The 16,594-nt window shown below is 39.1% G+C and overlaps 2 protein-coding genes and 1 non-coding gene across 4 annotated transcripts; 1 reads left to right on the top strand and 2 right to left on the bottom strand.

The window, feature by feature from the left end:
- The first annotated feature begins 41 nt into the window (after positions 1-41).
- trnae-uuc (transfer RNA glutamic acid (anticodon UUC)) lies at positions 42-113 on the top strand. The gene has a single exon. It is a non-coding gene; the product is annotated as a tRNA-Glu (tRNA).
- Positions 114-550: 437 nt separating this feature from the next.
- LOC147227034 (tumor protein D54-like) lies at positions 551-6,643 on the bottom strand. Of its 2 annotated transcripts, none has more exons than XM_086159373.1 (9): positions 6,532-6,629; positions 5,739-5,809; positions 5,495-5,643; positions 5,201-5,248; positions 3,836-3,937; positions 2,137-2,163; positions 1,206-1,241; positions 1,041-1,089; positions 551-964 (listed from the first exon to the last, which is right to left on the bottom strand). In XM_086159373.1, exons 1-9 carry the CDS (start codon positions 6,542-6,544, stop codon positions 887-889), a joined length of 573 nt encoding a protein of 190 aa, XP_086015499.1. In that variant the 5' UTR covers positions 6,545-6,629; the 3' UTR covers positions 551-886. The 2 variants fall into 2 exon arrangements, with proteins under 2 accessions (XP_086015499.1, XP_086015498.1); XM_086159372.1 differs by having other exon boundaries at positions 553-964; positions 5,739-5,854; positions 6,532-6,643.
- A 1,719-nt stretch (positions 6,644-8,362) lies between these two features.
- Positions 8,363-14,935, bottom strand: dnajc5aa (DnaJ (Hsp40) homolog, subfamily C, member 5aa). The gene is made up of 5 exons (XM_086158880.1): positions 14,740-14,935; positions 11,714-11,842; positions 11,417-11,630; positions 11,154-11,325; positions 8,363-10,488 (listed from the first exon to the last, which is right to left on the bottom strand). The coding sequence occupies exons 2-5, from the start codon at positions 11,821-11,823 to the stop codon at positions 10,385-10,387; spliced, it is 600 nt and encodes a 199-aa protein (XP_086015006.1). The 5' UTR covers positions 11,824-11,842; positions 14,740-14,935; the 3' UTR covers positions 8,363-10,384.
- Positions 14,936-16,594: the final 1,659 nt, after the last annotated feature.

Genomic DNA, 16,594 nt, shown 5'->3' with positions numbered 1-16,594 from the left:
TTAAAATATTTTAATTGTGATTGACAGGTGAGTGACAGCTGTCCCTGGTGGTCTAGTGGTCAGAATTCGGCGCTTTCATCGCAGTGGCCCGGGTTCGATTCCCGGTCAGGGAACTGACTTTTTAATTTATCTCCAGCTTAGGTGAAATTGTCTTTTTTTTTTTTTTTTTTTTTTTTGGCTCTTTATGAAAAAAATGTTTTTTCACAGCAGTAGTTAAATCATTTGAACTACCGGATTCTTTCTCGTACCTTATCCTTTATTGCGTTTCACTCTAGGGCTGAACTCGAATGGTCTTTTCTTTGTAAAGCCCCCTTTTTTTAAAGACATTTATTTCTTCAGGGAATTTCTGGTTGTTCAACATGACATTTCCACTTCCTTAAGAACAGTAAGAAACCTGTTCGTTCATTCATTTGTACCAAGCTTCTATAGCGCCACCCAAAGGCCACCTCTGGCAAGCAGCATCCTGAAAAGAAACTCCCTCGAAACCATCAATTCAGTTCACTAATAATGTGTGTCAAAGGAGGCAAAGACACATCACCATTCAATTGACTTTAATTGAAAAAGTTAAAGTACAAAAATACTTAGTCTTACTGTAATTTGTACATGTCACAATTAATGTCAATGAATTGTCCAGATGGGCCTTCGAAACTCACATATCAAAATGACAGTAGTGCATTATACGGTTATTTTGTGCATTAAAGACTATTTTTATAGTCCCATTCAAAATGCTTTCATGTTACAAATGTAATACTGCAGCTAGCCGGATTTAGTACATACAAGAGCCATGGACAACAGCAAAAATTCACAGACAAGGGACCAAAAGAAATCTTTCTTGAACTTTGTGAGGTATGAAAAAAAAGTATTTATGGGAAGCTGAAGGGTCTCCTCATGTCCTGTGGTGCGCTGATCTTCTCTCAAACCCAGAGGTTTCTCCGTTACTCCCCACGCTGCCTGTCACCTTCTCCTGCCATATTCAAGGAAAGTGATCAGCGTCCATGGTCTCACAGCGCCGTTTACCTGCCGCACTCATAAAAACTTGCCTTCACGTTGCCAACCATGTCCTCGAAAGTCTTGAACGTGGACGAGTGTCTGGGGAGGAATAACCGTGGGAAATTATATTTTAGAAGGGCTGCGGTAACTGCACCGAGCAGACTGCAGCCTGCAGATGTTATGCATCCCTAAATAACAAACAGAAACAGTGTTACCTCATAGATGGCACACCCATGGTGTGACTGAGGGGACTGTGGTGTAAAGAGGAGAGGATGAAGCAGATATGAGCATTGAATCAGCCATACAAGTGTAGCAAAATTGATATAGCAACAAAAAAGATATTAGTTTCCCGATGCTTTGCAATAATCCACCCATTGCCTTGCATGGGTGGAGTTAGTTTTAAACTGCAGGTATTTGAACTCATAGGTTGCCAGAGAGACTAATGGAGCTACTGCTTCTCATTTGTTTTTAACAGTAAATGTATTCATTTTTTAATGAAATATGAATAATGAAAATACAATAATAACACAGTCAAACCAGTTTTTCTACTTTAAACAAAAGGGTAATTGAAACACATTGATTGTTTTCATAATTTCAGCATATAAAATAAACCATCTGTGCCCTGCGTCTGGTACGATGAGATATTGTTGGATGAATATTTAAACACTATGTGCTGTTTTTTTAATGCCTGAAGTTTCTCATAGACATGCATAGAATTAAAACAGACTGAAAGAACAGACTCAGACAATCGATGTGCACGTTGCAAACGGCTTTTGATTTTATGCAATAGCAAACAAACTGAGCTGAATTTTTGGCAACTGGACTTGAATTTTTTTCAGTTGCTATGAAAAGATTTCGACAAAAATGATCCATGACCTGGATGAATAAGAACCTTATAGACACATTAGGCTGAAGACGTTTTCGTTGTGCTCCCTCTCCCCAGCACTGTAGAGTCCTGGAGTGGTTTTGATACAGTAGAGTCAAGTTTTAAGCACACAGTGGAGGTGATAAGATTAATTCACTGCAGTCACGTGAAACAGATGAGCAGTGTGAGCAGTACGAGTTTCAGTGTTCTCAGTAACACTGTAACACTCTGGACACTTCACAACATTGAGGTAGATTACACCCGGCACTGAAAAAGCTTACCGTGGAGGGCTTGGAAGAGGCAGAGCTCTGCGGGTTTTGCGGTGGGAAGATAAAACAGACACAAATAAAGTCACACAAATAAATGTCTCCACATGGAAGACAACAAGAGACTTATCCGCTGCTGCTGATGTCCAGATGTACCAGTGTGATTGGATTATGGTGCTTACTGGCTGAACGGGAACACGAGGAGCCCCCTCGTACTTAGAAGGATTCTCACTGTGTGCAAAATACCCCACAGCTCAGACATCTTACAGCAATTTCAAGCCTATTGGGCCAGTAAATGTGTTTTTGTATATTTGTATATTAAGCATGTGGACACAAGACAAAGTTACAGCGCGAGCCAATTCCCACTGACTATTGAGCCTATCGCATCTTGTGTAACCGAGCATTAAATATGCCAAGTTTCCACTGCCTATGAAATGTAGCTCAGGATACTTCATGGAAAATACAGTGGGAGGTTTATTCGGGGCTTTTAAAATCAGATTTAGGCAAAACCTTTATGGAACAGTGACAGTTTTTCCTAAAGGTAACGGTAGACCATATTGAAAAATAAAAACATAAAACTAATTAAACATTTGAAGATTTTCGCAGAACAGAAATTGCGATGTTATATTTTGTAACTATAGGACTCCTTGATAGCATTCAGCAAGTCAAACTCTGTCTTCCTTTACAATTGTATGCAGCCTTGATTTAAATAGCATCCTTTTTGTCCATTCTTGAATTTAAAGATATGTTGTGAATGTACAAAAAGACCAAGTTCATTCAGAGTTTGTAAATTTAAGTCATCAAAAGATGCCTTGGTAACAAGAGCTGTAGGACTGGGCAAAATGATTACGCACATACACATTATTTTTCTGCACTGATCAAAACAATGCAGTTGTATGTAAAAAGCACAAAGAAGGAAAGATGGAATATTCTGCACCGAGGCAAAGGTGGGAACAGGATTTCAGGATAGGCACTGGGTTGAGAAACATGGAAATTTGAGAATTTTGTGATTTTCAATATTACATATCGGTATTGATGTTATAGAAGATCAGTCATGGAACCATTTACAAAATCTACTGAATATAAATCAAAAGACTTGTTTAATTTCCCATCCTGCTTTTGTGATCTCTAAGTAATTCCTTGCACATTTTCCAGCTAATTTTTTCTTGCTCTTCCTTTTCTTCAAGCCCTCACAGATTTTTAAGCAATTTTATGCTTATTATCTGGACAATTTCATTTGTGATATTTTGCTTATTTCAGTGGTGATTTATGTAAATTCTACCTGTATTCATCAACCCATCATTTTGGTAAAAGCAATTGCCGATTATTTATACGTGATACTGATATGTTTTGTTTTTCTTCTGTTAAGACTCTTGCTCAGAGGCCGTAACCTGGATTGGGATTTCAAAGTATTTAACGGACTTGTTGTGACTCTGGGCTCCATCATGTCCATCTGCCCGGGTGAGTTTGCCAAAATCAGCTTTTCCTACCAGGCGTCTAGATGACAGCTTGTTCACAGTCCTGTATTTACACACAAGTAGAGCTCTGGTGTTATTTTGAAGAGCAAGAAGTTCCTGAGGTGACACCTGTCACCTAAATCAAAATGGAGGTGTCATTCTGAGCTGTAAAACCAGAACTGGTGAACCAGAAAATGAGCAAATTGTCTTTGGATTGAAACATTTGGTGGGAAAAGCTGAGCTAATTCTGAGAGTACCTCATCTCTGCCAGTCTCCTGGTGATAGCCATGCCCATGTTGGACAGTGCAGAAGACGTCACGTGACCTGCATGAGAGAGATTTTCCCGGGTCCTCATGTATCTACAGACACAGGGATTTAGCAGAAGTCAGAATGTGAACTGAGAAATGTCGAGGAAAACATGATGGACCCGTGACTCAGGTCCAAGTCTCTCCCTAGGGCCAAACAATCACATACCAATTTTATCTGAAGTTTCCATTGTTTTTACAGAGATAAAACCAAATATTTGTACGTGATAAGGATTTCAGGCTATTTATTTTCCATATGTTATTTCAAAAACAATAGAAGTATAAAAGAGGCTCTGTGTACAAAATGTGGGGATATTTTCATTGATTTTATGAAATTATCATTAAAAACAACTGATCATTTTGTCTTCTAAAATGCACGACCAAGTATCGCCTAATTGAAAATTGAGCATCATCTTAATTGTGTAATATGTCATTTCAATATGGAATTGAATAGTTTGAAACAACCTTTATCAGTATTTTAATTGTATTTTCTTGGCCAACACATAAAATGATACATCAGGTGTAAAATGATCTTACATATGAGTATATTAGTATATTATCATTATTATACTGAACAATTTCCCATGGGCTCATTAAAGTGCATCTAATCTAATTAATGTCAGGACCCACTGTTGGGATCATCACTATCATCACTTTAAAATAATTCTATTTGTAGTTATCTGGAATGATATTGAAATTCCAAAGTGCTTCGCAATGTAGGATGGTCAGATCAATTTTACATCCTAACTATCATTTTCAAAGAAAAAATAATGAAGATTGCTACATTTCAAATATCTCCCTTTCATGCTAATTTAAAAATAACAAATGCTAGTAAAATAACAAAAGGCCAAATTCAAACTTTATTTAAATGTCCAGTCAAGTCTAAAATTCATTACAATTTCAGTAAAACAGCGACTTCAGCAGACTTTAGGGGAGTGGCAGCTTCTGAGCACTTATACACAGACCCTTAAGATGCATTGAGCACAAATGTAAGACAAACAACAATGGAAACGTAACGGGCACATTTGCGTCAGTAGCCAAAGACCATCTGGGACAGCCCCCTCCTACACACACACCCCACCCACCCCTCTCTCTCTATTAATACTGCTGCTACTTGTACTAAATCAGGCTGTAAGGCTATTAACAGGGCACCGATCCTATTTGACCGACAAAATCCCATCACTTGTTGCTTAGAAAAGACTGTTGACATGCGAGCACCAGGGATAACGCCGGGAAACCCCCGTACCAATTTTATGCCTATTTTTATTTGCAAACTTATGTCGAGGAGATAATGAGAAATCATAGGGCAGCTCTTACACATTTGAGTGGCTGATGTCGTCCAAAGTGGCAGAGGCTGTGAGATACCTGAAAAACAGGAGGGCATTCACCGGGTTAACAGATCATTACTCCTGCTTAAGATACAGAGCACAACAGTCATTATCCATGAGCGTGCTTTGCAGGGTTATGTAACTATGTTAAACTAAGACGATGCAGGGCAAAATGCAGTTTTAACCAAACGTGGAACTGCAAGGTGGTAAACTTAGTAACCTGATAAATGCCACATTAGAAATGCAAGCAAAAAAGACAGCTAAAATCTGCAAGTACACTTACGGGGCTGAGGTTTGGACTTCTTGCCAGCCTCTAGACAGGTTCTGTTTGATATTACTGAGAGGGCTCATACCCAACTGTCTCCTGATGTCAGCTGCATATTTTTCTTTGGCCAAAACCACCTGCCGCAAAGTCTGGATTTCATCCTCTGTCTAAAACACACAACAACTGACTTAGTGGGGAGACAGTTTGTTTCTCAATACTTCTTTCTCAAAATTGTGATGAGCAGCCAAAACAGATCCCTCACCTTTGCCAGTTCAAGCTGCAGATTTTCTTTGTCCTCCTCTGTTAGATCTGTTGGGGAGCACCCATTTCCTGCTGTACTGGAGGAGAAACTCATTGGCGAAGATGTTCCACCAAAACCTGTTCAATAATTACCAACACTTATAAATATATGATTATTACTAATATTTTGGTGGACTGTATTAAAATAACCTTATATTTGATAAGTGTGTAAGTATGTAACAAACGTATCACTCTTACATTTCACACAAATCTCAATCTGAACATACATCAGAAGTGACCCTGCATGTTATCCATAACACTGGGCATTATCACAAGTCCAAACCACCTTTTGGGAATTAAAAAGTATAAACCTGTCCTCAATAATTTTTGATTTCAAAGCAAATTTGAAAAGCTTAAGATACTAGAACAATTCTCTTGTTACACATGAATAGACATATTCATGTTTGTAAAGCACACTTGTTGAGTACATATTGAGTTTCTGTATTTTCTACCACTTGCAAACAAGGAAAAAGTAAAAATGCCGACAAAAACAAATATAAACACCAGAAATATTTTCCCGTGGTTGAATATCATTTTATGAAGTAGAAAGGCCGTTGGAGCTGTCCTAAGTGCTGAAGCTCCCCGCGTATCCAAGTTACGAGTAGCAGGCTAACGGCTAACCTGTTGAACACGGAGCTAACGTTAGCTCTACCAAGGAATGAACCCCACTGTAAAAATAACAAGCAAAAACATAAAAAAATGTTACGAGCCGATAGTAACCCAACAAAATTTTGCACTGAACACGGTGGCCTTACTTTGTCGGCTCATTGCTGCTTCTTCCACCGACCTCGGGCTGTTTTGACGAGGCTAGTTTCTGCCAACTGCTTCCATCCAATCAGCTAAACAACAAAACTAGCAGGAGGCAGGGCAACCGCCGCCGCGGCTATTTATTACACACAGGAGGGGAGGGAATGGGGGGGGTGGGGGACACAGGACACACACACACACACTTATGTCTGCATCTGGTTCAAAATATTTTCTAAAAGTACGTCGTCTTTTCAAATGTCTCGGTGAGTGGTCTGGGTTTAATTGTTTCAGGAAATACAGGAACTATAGGTTTGTGACGTCACAAGGGGACAAGTCCTGTTGTGGTCCGGAAATGTGAGAGCGTCCAGGTGACCTCATGGTAAACAAGGAGACATGTTATAATCTAGAAGTTTGACTTATACATATGTTAATTTTTTTCCATATCCTTATATTCAGTGTTTTTATTTTGTTCATTTTGAAAAAAAAATGTATTTGGACATGCAGTTGTGTATAAAAGAAAGTAGTGGATGGACTTAAGATAGTGGTGGATTAAAAGTGGTAAATAATGGATGTTGGATGTAAACCTGGTGATGTAACATACTACTGTTCTTAACGCAGTAATCACATTACAGTCACTTATCAAGCAATCATGTTGTTACTTGTGTCCAAATCTGCTCCATATGCAGCACCATCCTCTCTGCTCCCTCCTTCGACAGGAGAACATCTCAGGTGGGCTGTCTCCATCTGCTGGTAAAGCATGACTGAAACTATGTTAGCTCCTTGTCTGGTAACCGAAAAGTTGGCAATTTCCAGTTTTGCTTATTGGTTCATTCACCACATTCGCTCATTTGGTCCTGGCTCTGTGAAAGCTACAAAAAAAGAGGTGGTATATCAAATCACATATATCTTGAAAGACAATTGAATATTAGGCATGTTTGATTTGCTAAACTATTTTCACACCTTAAAGCTCAGAAGAATCTGTCACTGAAGACAAAACTAGATTCTATCATTTATACCATATTATTTTGTGCTATCCTTGTGTTTCTTTATTTTTCCATACCAATATATGGTTCTTTCTTATAATCAATATTTAATTAATCCAAATGATGTTATTTAAATAACTACATACGTTATGTGTGACATTTTTTTCTCACACTTGGTGCTTGTTTTTCAGCAGTTTTTATTTTGTTTGTTACAAAAATGCATGTTTGTTTGATTTTACAAGTGTCAAATGTATTTCTTTTACACTGAATTATTTGTAATTAATTATTAAATACAGCAAGTTTAGAACATGAATTTGTGTTTGCAGTGATGGAGGCACAGATACAACAGCATGAAATTATCAATCAAAGTATTTTCAGCAGCATGTAATTAGCATGCTCTGTGACTTCAAAATAAATTTGTTTCTGTCAAATTAAAGATAGGGTTTTGTTACAATGTATCAATCTAAAAAGATAGCTTGTAAACATCTTAGTTGCGACAGTCCGTGCAGTGAGGGAGTTAAAAGTAAAGCTGTGGAATCAGAGTACAAAAAGGCACAAGGCTACCCCTCACCTATATTTTAATACCCCAATTTCACGTTCACTATTTGAGTAACTATTGAGCTACATTACGACATTAATTACTTGTCATAGCAATCACATTCACATGCAAATTATTTTTTTTCAAACTTGTTTCAAGTAAGAATTTATGTACTCAGGATTCTTGTTTCTTTTCAAACAAAATGATTCATGTTTGGTCCTAAACCTCTCTGAATAAGCCTTAATTAAATTAATAAATGTTTCAGTCTGCACAAAAACAGGATGCATTGAAATATGAAATAACTTAGTAAGTCAAAAATGTTCAGGAACATTTATTCAACAACAAATCAGATCAATGATCCACTTGTTTTCTTCCAGACACACAATTACCATGCTACAACATAAACGTTAAGGTTTATACTTTATATGGACCAAGTGTATGTACAAGCCACTTTCACCGATAGACCTCCTCTTGCACATTTTTCAATGGTTACATTACAACACCATACCATTTAAAATTATATCCAATCATCATTTCAAACATGATAAAGTATGAAATAAATAAAACTCCAAAGTAATGCATCATATAACCATTTCACTATATTTAGACTATATAGTATGTTGTCTTTTTAAGGAGTTATTTCCTGATTGTTGATCCATTAGGTTTTTTTCTTTTTTTAAACACACAGTGCATTCAACTTAGAACATGTACAGTAGCATTTTCAGAATCTGAATGAAAAAGCCATGACAGGTACATCTATGTTTCATCAAGGATTACAGGAAACGTCATACAAGGGCCACAGAGGTCGACATCCATACCGTTAATAGCAGAGGGTGGCCAATAGGAGCTCACCAGTTGTAAACCATTAAAACACATTATTAACAGTTATGAAACTGACAACGTGATAAAGATGTTTGTGACAACTCAATGCAATTTTGCAAATGTGTGGCAATGTACGCAAATTCAGTATGAAAAGTTAAACTCCTTGGAGCTGCCTGTGGCTCACAGATGATATGCAATACAAGCTTCTTACTTCTTACCCTACATGGATTCAAACAAGTCAACAATGAGAAACAAACACAGCATTGGACAAAATGTCATAGGCATCAGGACTTATAACACAAGGACTAAAAAAACATGATGAAAATGTAATTCAACACTGCTTTTATATTCCAATATGAATATTCTGCAGTCAGCTTTATTTCACTAGGAACCTACAGCACTGGCCAGTGCGACTCGTTCTTTTTCATATTAGCCTCTATTCTGTACAGCCCATCTTAAAACTCGTCATGTCACAGCCACTCGTGGGGATCTGTTGCTTTATCTAACAGTCAGCTCTGATCTATTTGGTGCTCCTTAGCCTCATACAGCACAAGATCAAAAAGGAAGGAAAAAAAAATGTAATATTTAAAAAAAAAAGTCAAATATAAATGGTGTTATCTTTATGGTATTAACAACCAAACGAAAAGGACAATAATACTGGGGCAGCTGTTAGGCATCACTTTTTAAGCCGTTCGTTCATTAATGGCATGTTACCGAAAAATGACAAAATGAAACAAAAACAACTGTCAGGTATGTGTGAAAATAAATCGTTAAAACTGTGACCAATCCACTTGGGCGCGAAGAAACCATTCAGTTTAAGAAATTAAGAAGCATCATTAAAGCTACCTTGAAAGTAATCATCAAGAAAACCTGCTCTGTGACAGGGGAAGTGGTCAAAATATATCCTACAAGGACGGACAAGAAATAAAGCTGAATGCAGGTGGCATTTTTTTTCAACAAAAACAAATGAAGAGTGACAGCTATGTTTGTGTGTGACAACTCTGCGGTTGAATGTATGATGACGACGACCACCAGCAAAGCTGCACCTCCCTGAGCCATGGCTCTCCTTTCTAAACATCACATACCCTACGCACTTCACTCGTTTGAACATATTGCACATAACTACATTGTGAATCTTTGCAAAGTAAAAATGTTGCAAAAGGAAATTCGGAGACCATGTTTTATAAACAGTGCATGCTACACAAAGATGCAAAATATGGGCAGGGGAAGTGGGGCTGGGGACCTGTGTGGTAGAAGGCCAAGAGATACAAAAGGAAAAGGAAACTATTTGTTTCTCTTTTCTTCTCGTACTGGGAAAATCAGTAGTGGATCAATCGGGTAGGGAGAGTGAGGGATGGGACTTCAGTAGTTCCTTTCATGGGCCATGCTTACTAGTCCCTCTCCGCCACATGGCTTTCTCTCTGAAGCGGAAAGATGGGAGTGCCTCTGTCTTTCATCTCGCGGAGGTGGAGCAGGGAAGCAGGCAGGACCGCAGGCGAGGATTGTCGGAGCGGCATTTTAGTTGAAGCCGGTGTCGGTGTGGTAGGAGTGGTGACCGTCTGATGTTAGCTGGGTCGTCTCTGTTGCTGATGGTTGCAGCATTATAGGCTCACCACCGGCCTCTGTTTCACAGAGAGAACGGTCAGTATCTGAGCACCGTTAACGCTTCCTCTGCATCATTTTTCAGAAATATCCTTTACAACACACCAATTTTAGTCACAATAGATATTCTTAACGGCATCCCCTAAATAATTTAGATTGCAACAATGAGAAAGTCTGAAAAAAGGTCAAGTCTGAATTAAAGTCTCCTTTAATTCAGAATTACAGAGTTGGTTCAATCGTAGGGGGCGCTAATACAAACACACCGGCACGCAGATTATATTAAGACAAAATAATAGAGTTTGTCTTTTGTTCATTCGAGTAATTCAAGGAGAACTGCATTGACTTCAGCAGCCCATTCATATCTGTTACCACCTTCAATTAGTTACCCCATCAATCAGTTCTGGTTTCTTTTCCAATCATGTTTTCTAATTTCACAAACTGAAAATGTACTTCACAATAGATAGAGACCTCACCACTCTGCCTCTGGGCACTGATATGGTTTGCCTAACTGTCACTTTTCAAAAAAAATAATGGTATCTATTATCTATTATCATGTACTTGTGATGTCATTGGTGTGGAACAGTCATGTCTAAAATACCAGAATACATCACCAGAGATGGGGAAAGAGTTAACAACTAGTCCATTAAGAAAAAAAAGTGATTGCTAACAGGTGGTTAATTCTCACCTCTCTCATCAGACTGCAGCTGAGCCTCCAAGTCCTCAGGGGAGACATAAAAGTCCTGGTCCTGGCCCTCCCGAGGCCGAGGTTTACATCTTCCACAGCAGCAGTTACAGCAGCAGCACAGGCAGCAACAGAAGTAGCATCCAGTGGCCAGGCCGCAAAATACAAACAGCGCCTGAAAGACAAGAAGGAAGCAGAAATCAGAGCACTGGCAGTGTGGATGAGTAGAAAAAAAAAAGAAGGATCCAGAGCTATTCCAGGCTTACCTTTGCCCACCAGCTGGACAAGACAAAGTAAGTGTTAACATTCTCCTCCCCGAATTGCTCAGCCACATACAGTCCAAGAGAGCCATATTTGTCGTAAATATTACGCTTCGTGGGATCGTTCAGAATCGCGTGAGCGTTGTTTATTTCCTTGAACTTATCTGCTGCTTCTGGGTTGTCGGGATTTTTGTCAGGGTGGAACTTCAGGGCCAGTTTCCTGTGTGGAGGAAAATGACGATCTGAGTAAAGATCACACTTGCAATCACGTGAGGTGCGCTGCATCACAGAGGGTCACCTCACCGGTAAGATCTCTTGATGTCATCGTTTGTGGCCATCTTATCAACTCCCAACACGTGGTAGAGAGACTCCCCAGCGGTGGACAGAGAGCGCTGCCTCTGCTGCTCAGCCATGGTGCCTCACGTCCACAGGCTGGAAACAAAATCACACAACTAAATGCACGGCTTCAGCCTGTGTGTCTGCCGTCTGACTAACATAGGAAACCACACCTAAATCATTAAATCGACCATTCACCCGGAATTTTTTTTTCCCCTTTCTTTTTCTGTCTTGACTGTATTGCTATTTACCCATCCACAATTTTTTTGTTTGAGATGCCAATGCCAGGAGCTAAAAACAAGGAAGGGAAAACACACAATTACCCATGGGAAAAGTCTATAGCTGCATCTCTTGCTCCAAACCATGGCTCCATTACTCAACTTAATCCTCTTCACTGGCAGTTTTATGGGAAACTTATTTTCTCTTGACATGATACTTTCACCATTTACTGCTCATGACAAAGTCTATTGATTGTCTTAAACGACGAGAGACACGACTGTCAGAAACAGATTTTCCTCTGTTATTTCTCTTGAGTTAAAGATATAATACATTTGCATTTTTCAGAAGGCAGACATCTAATCTGCACAAATGAAAACTCAAGACTTGATTATGGGTTTGATTACAAAATTAAACTGATTATTATTTTGAGGAAAAAAACATCACATCACACGGTCTGTAGTGGTAGATGAGTGGTTGATACAATCCAGGGGCTGCATCCAATAGGACTTGAAAATTGCAAAGTTGTGATCTGTTGAATTTATAATCGCTACAATAAACTCAAATATAAATTTGACAAATGAATTCGTAAAATTTTAAATTCATCACATAAGAATAATGTATAACTTTAACTTAGTTTTATTAATCATGCAGTGACAAATTGTTTAGGGCAGCAATGGGGTTTTCAGAGTAAAAGCAGGAATTATAACAGGTATTGTTTTACATATGCATAATTAAGAGAAGATAACTGGTTGATTACCGTATTTACTCTTTGTATCAGTTCTAATCACCCCACTGTAATACATCTAACTTATAAATAGCACTGAAGACAACAAGAAATAAATGCTTCATTATTGTATTGGGATGAACTATGGATGATAAATTGACACCAACTGATGTACCAGCCAAATACCAAACAAGAGCACCACTATCCATGATGAAAATAATTGTTTATGTTGTTTGAATAGTATTGAAGAAAAAAGAATCTTTGTGGAAAGCTCCACACACCTCCTGAGTATTCAAAAAAAAAAAATCAAACACATTCAGCTTTCAAAACTAAGGGAACTAACATCTGACATTTCAATTCTTTAATCCCCTCAAAACAAAATGAAAAATGCTTGTGAAATTCAGTGTTGCTTGACAAGAAATGCAACTTGACTAAGCAAGTGAAATGTTACCTTTTTTTTACTTTCTTCAGTTTGTTTTTCGCTGTCATCTACATTCCCCTCGTGGGCCATTAAAATCACTAACTGAATCATACTAACCAAATCGTTTAGGCCAAATTCTGAGATGCAGATCAAACAATCTCAAAAAGAATTTTAACACAATATATATGTATGTTCTTCCCAACAGATAACCATCAGCTATTGACCAATGGGAGTTGAGAAAACAAATATTAGCAATTATTTGGCTATATATTGGTGCATGGTAGCAATCTGCAAACGCAACAATATATAACACCCCTGCTTTACATTACATTTGCCACTAAAAGCTACCTCAATCAAATAACGAAAGCCAACTCTGTAACACTGAGTGACACAAGACACAACAAGACTGAGCAGCCCAACCAGAACCAGGTGAAGACCTTGCACCTCAACGGGGGGCACATCAGTCTTTACACTGTGGATGGGATACAAGTCTTGCATTTGCGGGCAAACAGGTATTTTGCCATATACGGCTCAAGCCTTTTCTTTCATACAACTTTCACAGTATGTTGGATATCTTGATACACGTCATCATTGAGAATTTAATGACCTGGATCGTGATAGAAGAATTTTCCCAGTTTGTCGCACAGAACTCCAAATTATTATATTTGTCCTGATAACATGTTTACCGCTTGTAATATTATCTTTTTTCAAGTGATGGTAAATTGCATTTGGTTTGCATGGTGTTGTAGATGCTTCAGACCGCATGAACTTTACTCTGTCATTTCACACCAGATTGCAACACCTCAAATAGAATTTAATTGCATTGCTGCAACTCTTGATGTATTGAAAATCGCTGGATCATTTAATGTAGGATTGCACTGTAAGGAAACTTGTGATTTACACCCCCTGTCTCAGCTAAAGGCAGGCCTGTGATTGAATGGTCCCGACTGCGGGGAACAGCAGGTCCGGTCCTCCTTCCACAATGTCCTGCACATGCAACACTAGATTTTGCGAGACTGTGGTGTAGTTGAAAAAAAAAGTCAGACACATAAGGGGTAGTCCTAGATATATTACATTTTACAACACTCACCCTTTTACTGATTTTGAGGGAAACGATAGCCCCAAATGCCCAGTTGCATTCAGAGGTGATGGTGGAACTATGACATGCTGGCAGAACCACTGCCGGAAGCAGTGACATACTACCAAGCATGCTGTAAGGAGGCATTGCTGCAAGGAAGATCGAAGTGATGCTACAACTAAAAATGAGAAGTGTCTAAGAGAAAAAGGTGCTTGCAAATGGGTGCCAAATGAACAGCCACTGGTCAGTGTTTAAACCAAAAATCTCGACAGCGTCGGTCAAATTCCCCCTGCTTTGTTGCGAATCGCATCCAGCTGCAAATTCAGATGTCAATCGGGAGGATTAGACTCTGGGAGAAACGAGCTCGGGAGCATAATCTGTTCAAGCATCAGCGGCGGCAGCAGCAGCTCTGCTGTAGCGCACAGCATCCATGTTGGTTTGCTTCCCGGCCTGTTCTCGATGCGAGGCAGGGATGAGGATCAGTCATTTTCAAGGACAAGGGCCAGGGTGTGGAGGAAATGTCACAAATGGAAACGAAAGAATAGGCTCACCTTTCAGTTGACTCTGTTGCAATGCAAAAACTAGCGATTCCAGGTGGGTTTGTAATTTAGGACAGCGAAACGTGACTATGGCTGCATCTCGCACGTAGCCGGACGCTCTCTGGCTCCCACCGCACGACCATGGACAGCTGCAGCAGTACGGCGTTGGATCCGCCCCCAAACCCGACGCCCCCCCGGCGATCGAGCCTGCGCGTTCACGGGCGGACCGAGCCGGTGGATGCTGGATGCTGTGGGAAAGAGGGAGAGCTTACAAAAAATCCAACAGAATTAAACATTTTACAAAATACGATATAGTTAAACGCTCAATAAAACAGTCGGATATCGAAAGGTAGCGTCTTAGCAACGCAAGTGGTGATCTTACATTAGCATAAACACATTAAATCGCTCTATTCTCTCCGAAAAATGCGAGCTAAATATGTTTTAATGTTTAGAAAGGGAACATTTTTGCATTCGAAATGTGCTCCAAAGTCTCTAAATGAATTTAGCAGTTCCTTGGGTGAGGTGTTGTTGCTAAGCAACAGTGAAGACTCCAGGAAGTAGTCTCGTCGTCGTTGCGAAATGGCAACCACTTTAATTCCCTAAAATCAGCAAAAGTTTAGATTTTATTCTCGGTCTTTGGAACTGAGATACAACCATTAAATATGATATCAGTTTTGTACTTTTAGTAGCCTTTTAGTAGATGTTGCTCTTATCTGAGGGGCGGGCTAGCCGCTTCAACTGGAGTGAGGTGTTTAAGCTAAGCTAACAGTCTGGGCGACATTAGGACTAGCCTCAACGTCACCCATAGATAAAATACAAAAAAAAAAACAACGTATAAATGGAATTATTTAAGGGCAGTATGTGCGCACTTTCTTCTCCAAATCATCTAAAGCGAGAGAAAAAAAAGGATGTGCTTTTTTTTCTCTGATGATGTCAGGGGTTGCAGGTATTGAGGCCAACAGGATTAATTAAATACTTGTATTGAGTTAAATAATGTTGTGGTGAGTCACAGAGGTTTAATGAGGAACCGATGATATAAATGTATCTAAATTATATTCCAAAATGTATCATCATTTTCTTTCTGTGTTCAGTCCATCCATTCGTCTCCTCCCTGATCCTCCTTAAGTTCCCTTGCCTGGCAATTCCAACCTCAGCACTCAGGTCTTCACTCTCCATCCTCATGTCCAAAACCATTTCAGTCTGACTTTATCTCCAAAGCATTTAACTTGTCCCTCTGATGGACTCATTCCTGATCCTATCCATCCCCATCCTCACTCAAAAAGAAACATCTTACTCAGTGTCTACTTGGATAAGAAAGGGGGTTGTCTATGATATCACAAGGGGCATAGTCAGCATGATAACACACTTTAGTTTTCCTACTCTGCAGTGTCAATCAATATCTTTTTATTTCTATTTTCTGTATATACTAAATATTAATGCAGACAATTGTAAGTATCTCCACATGACAGCAAGAAGCTTCCTTGTTCAAGTCCAACTAACTTTCCACATGGAAAGGCCCCCCATTTCACTGCAATTTTTTTAGTGCTGCATTATAAACATGACTTTCTGTATCATGGCATTGATAGAATCCAAGCATAAGGTTTTCGTTCAAAACCAAAGATCAGGTCACGGCATGGTGTTTGGGCATGGCGGCACAGGTTCTACATGTGTTGTGATGGCGGTGGTTCTGTGCAGAGTGAGTTCATTGGAAATGATGTAGCAAGGTAAGATAATGTCAATACAAATATGAATACCAAATATTGTGCAATAATGATGAGATGAGATGAGATGAGATGAGATGAGATGAGATGAGATGAGAACAACTTTATTAATCCCGAAGGAAATTGTGCCTGATTTTCAAGTTAAA

Source organism: Fistularia commersonii, chromosome 14 (genome assembly GCF_037954325.1).
Source record: "Fistularia commersonii isolate RoL2024-O1a breed Wild chromosome 14, RoL_Fcom_v1.0, whole genome shotgun sequence".
Taxonomy (NCBI): Eukaryota; Metazoa; Chordata; class Actinopteri; order Syngnathiformes; family Fistulariidae; genus Fistularia; species Fistularia commersonii.
This window is presented reverse-complemented; position numbering and strand designations above follow the sequence as displayed.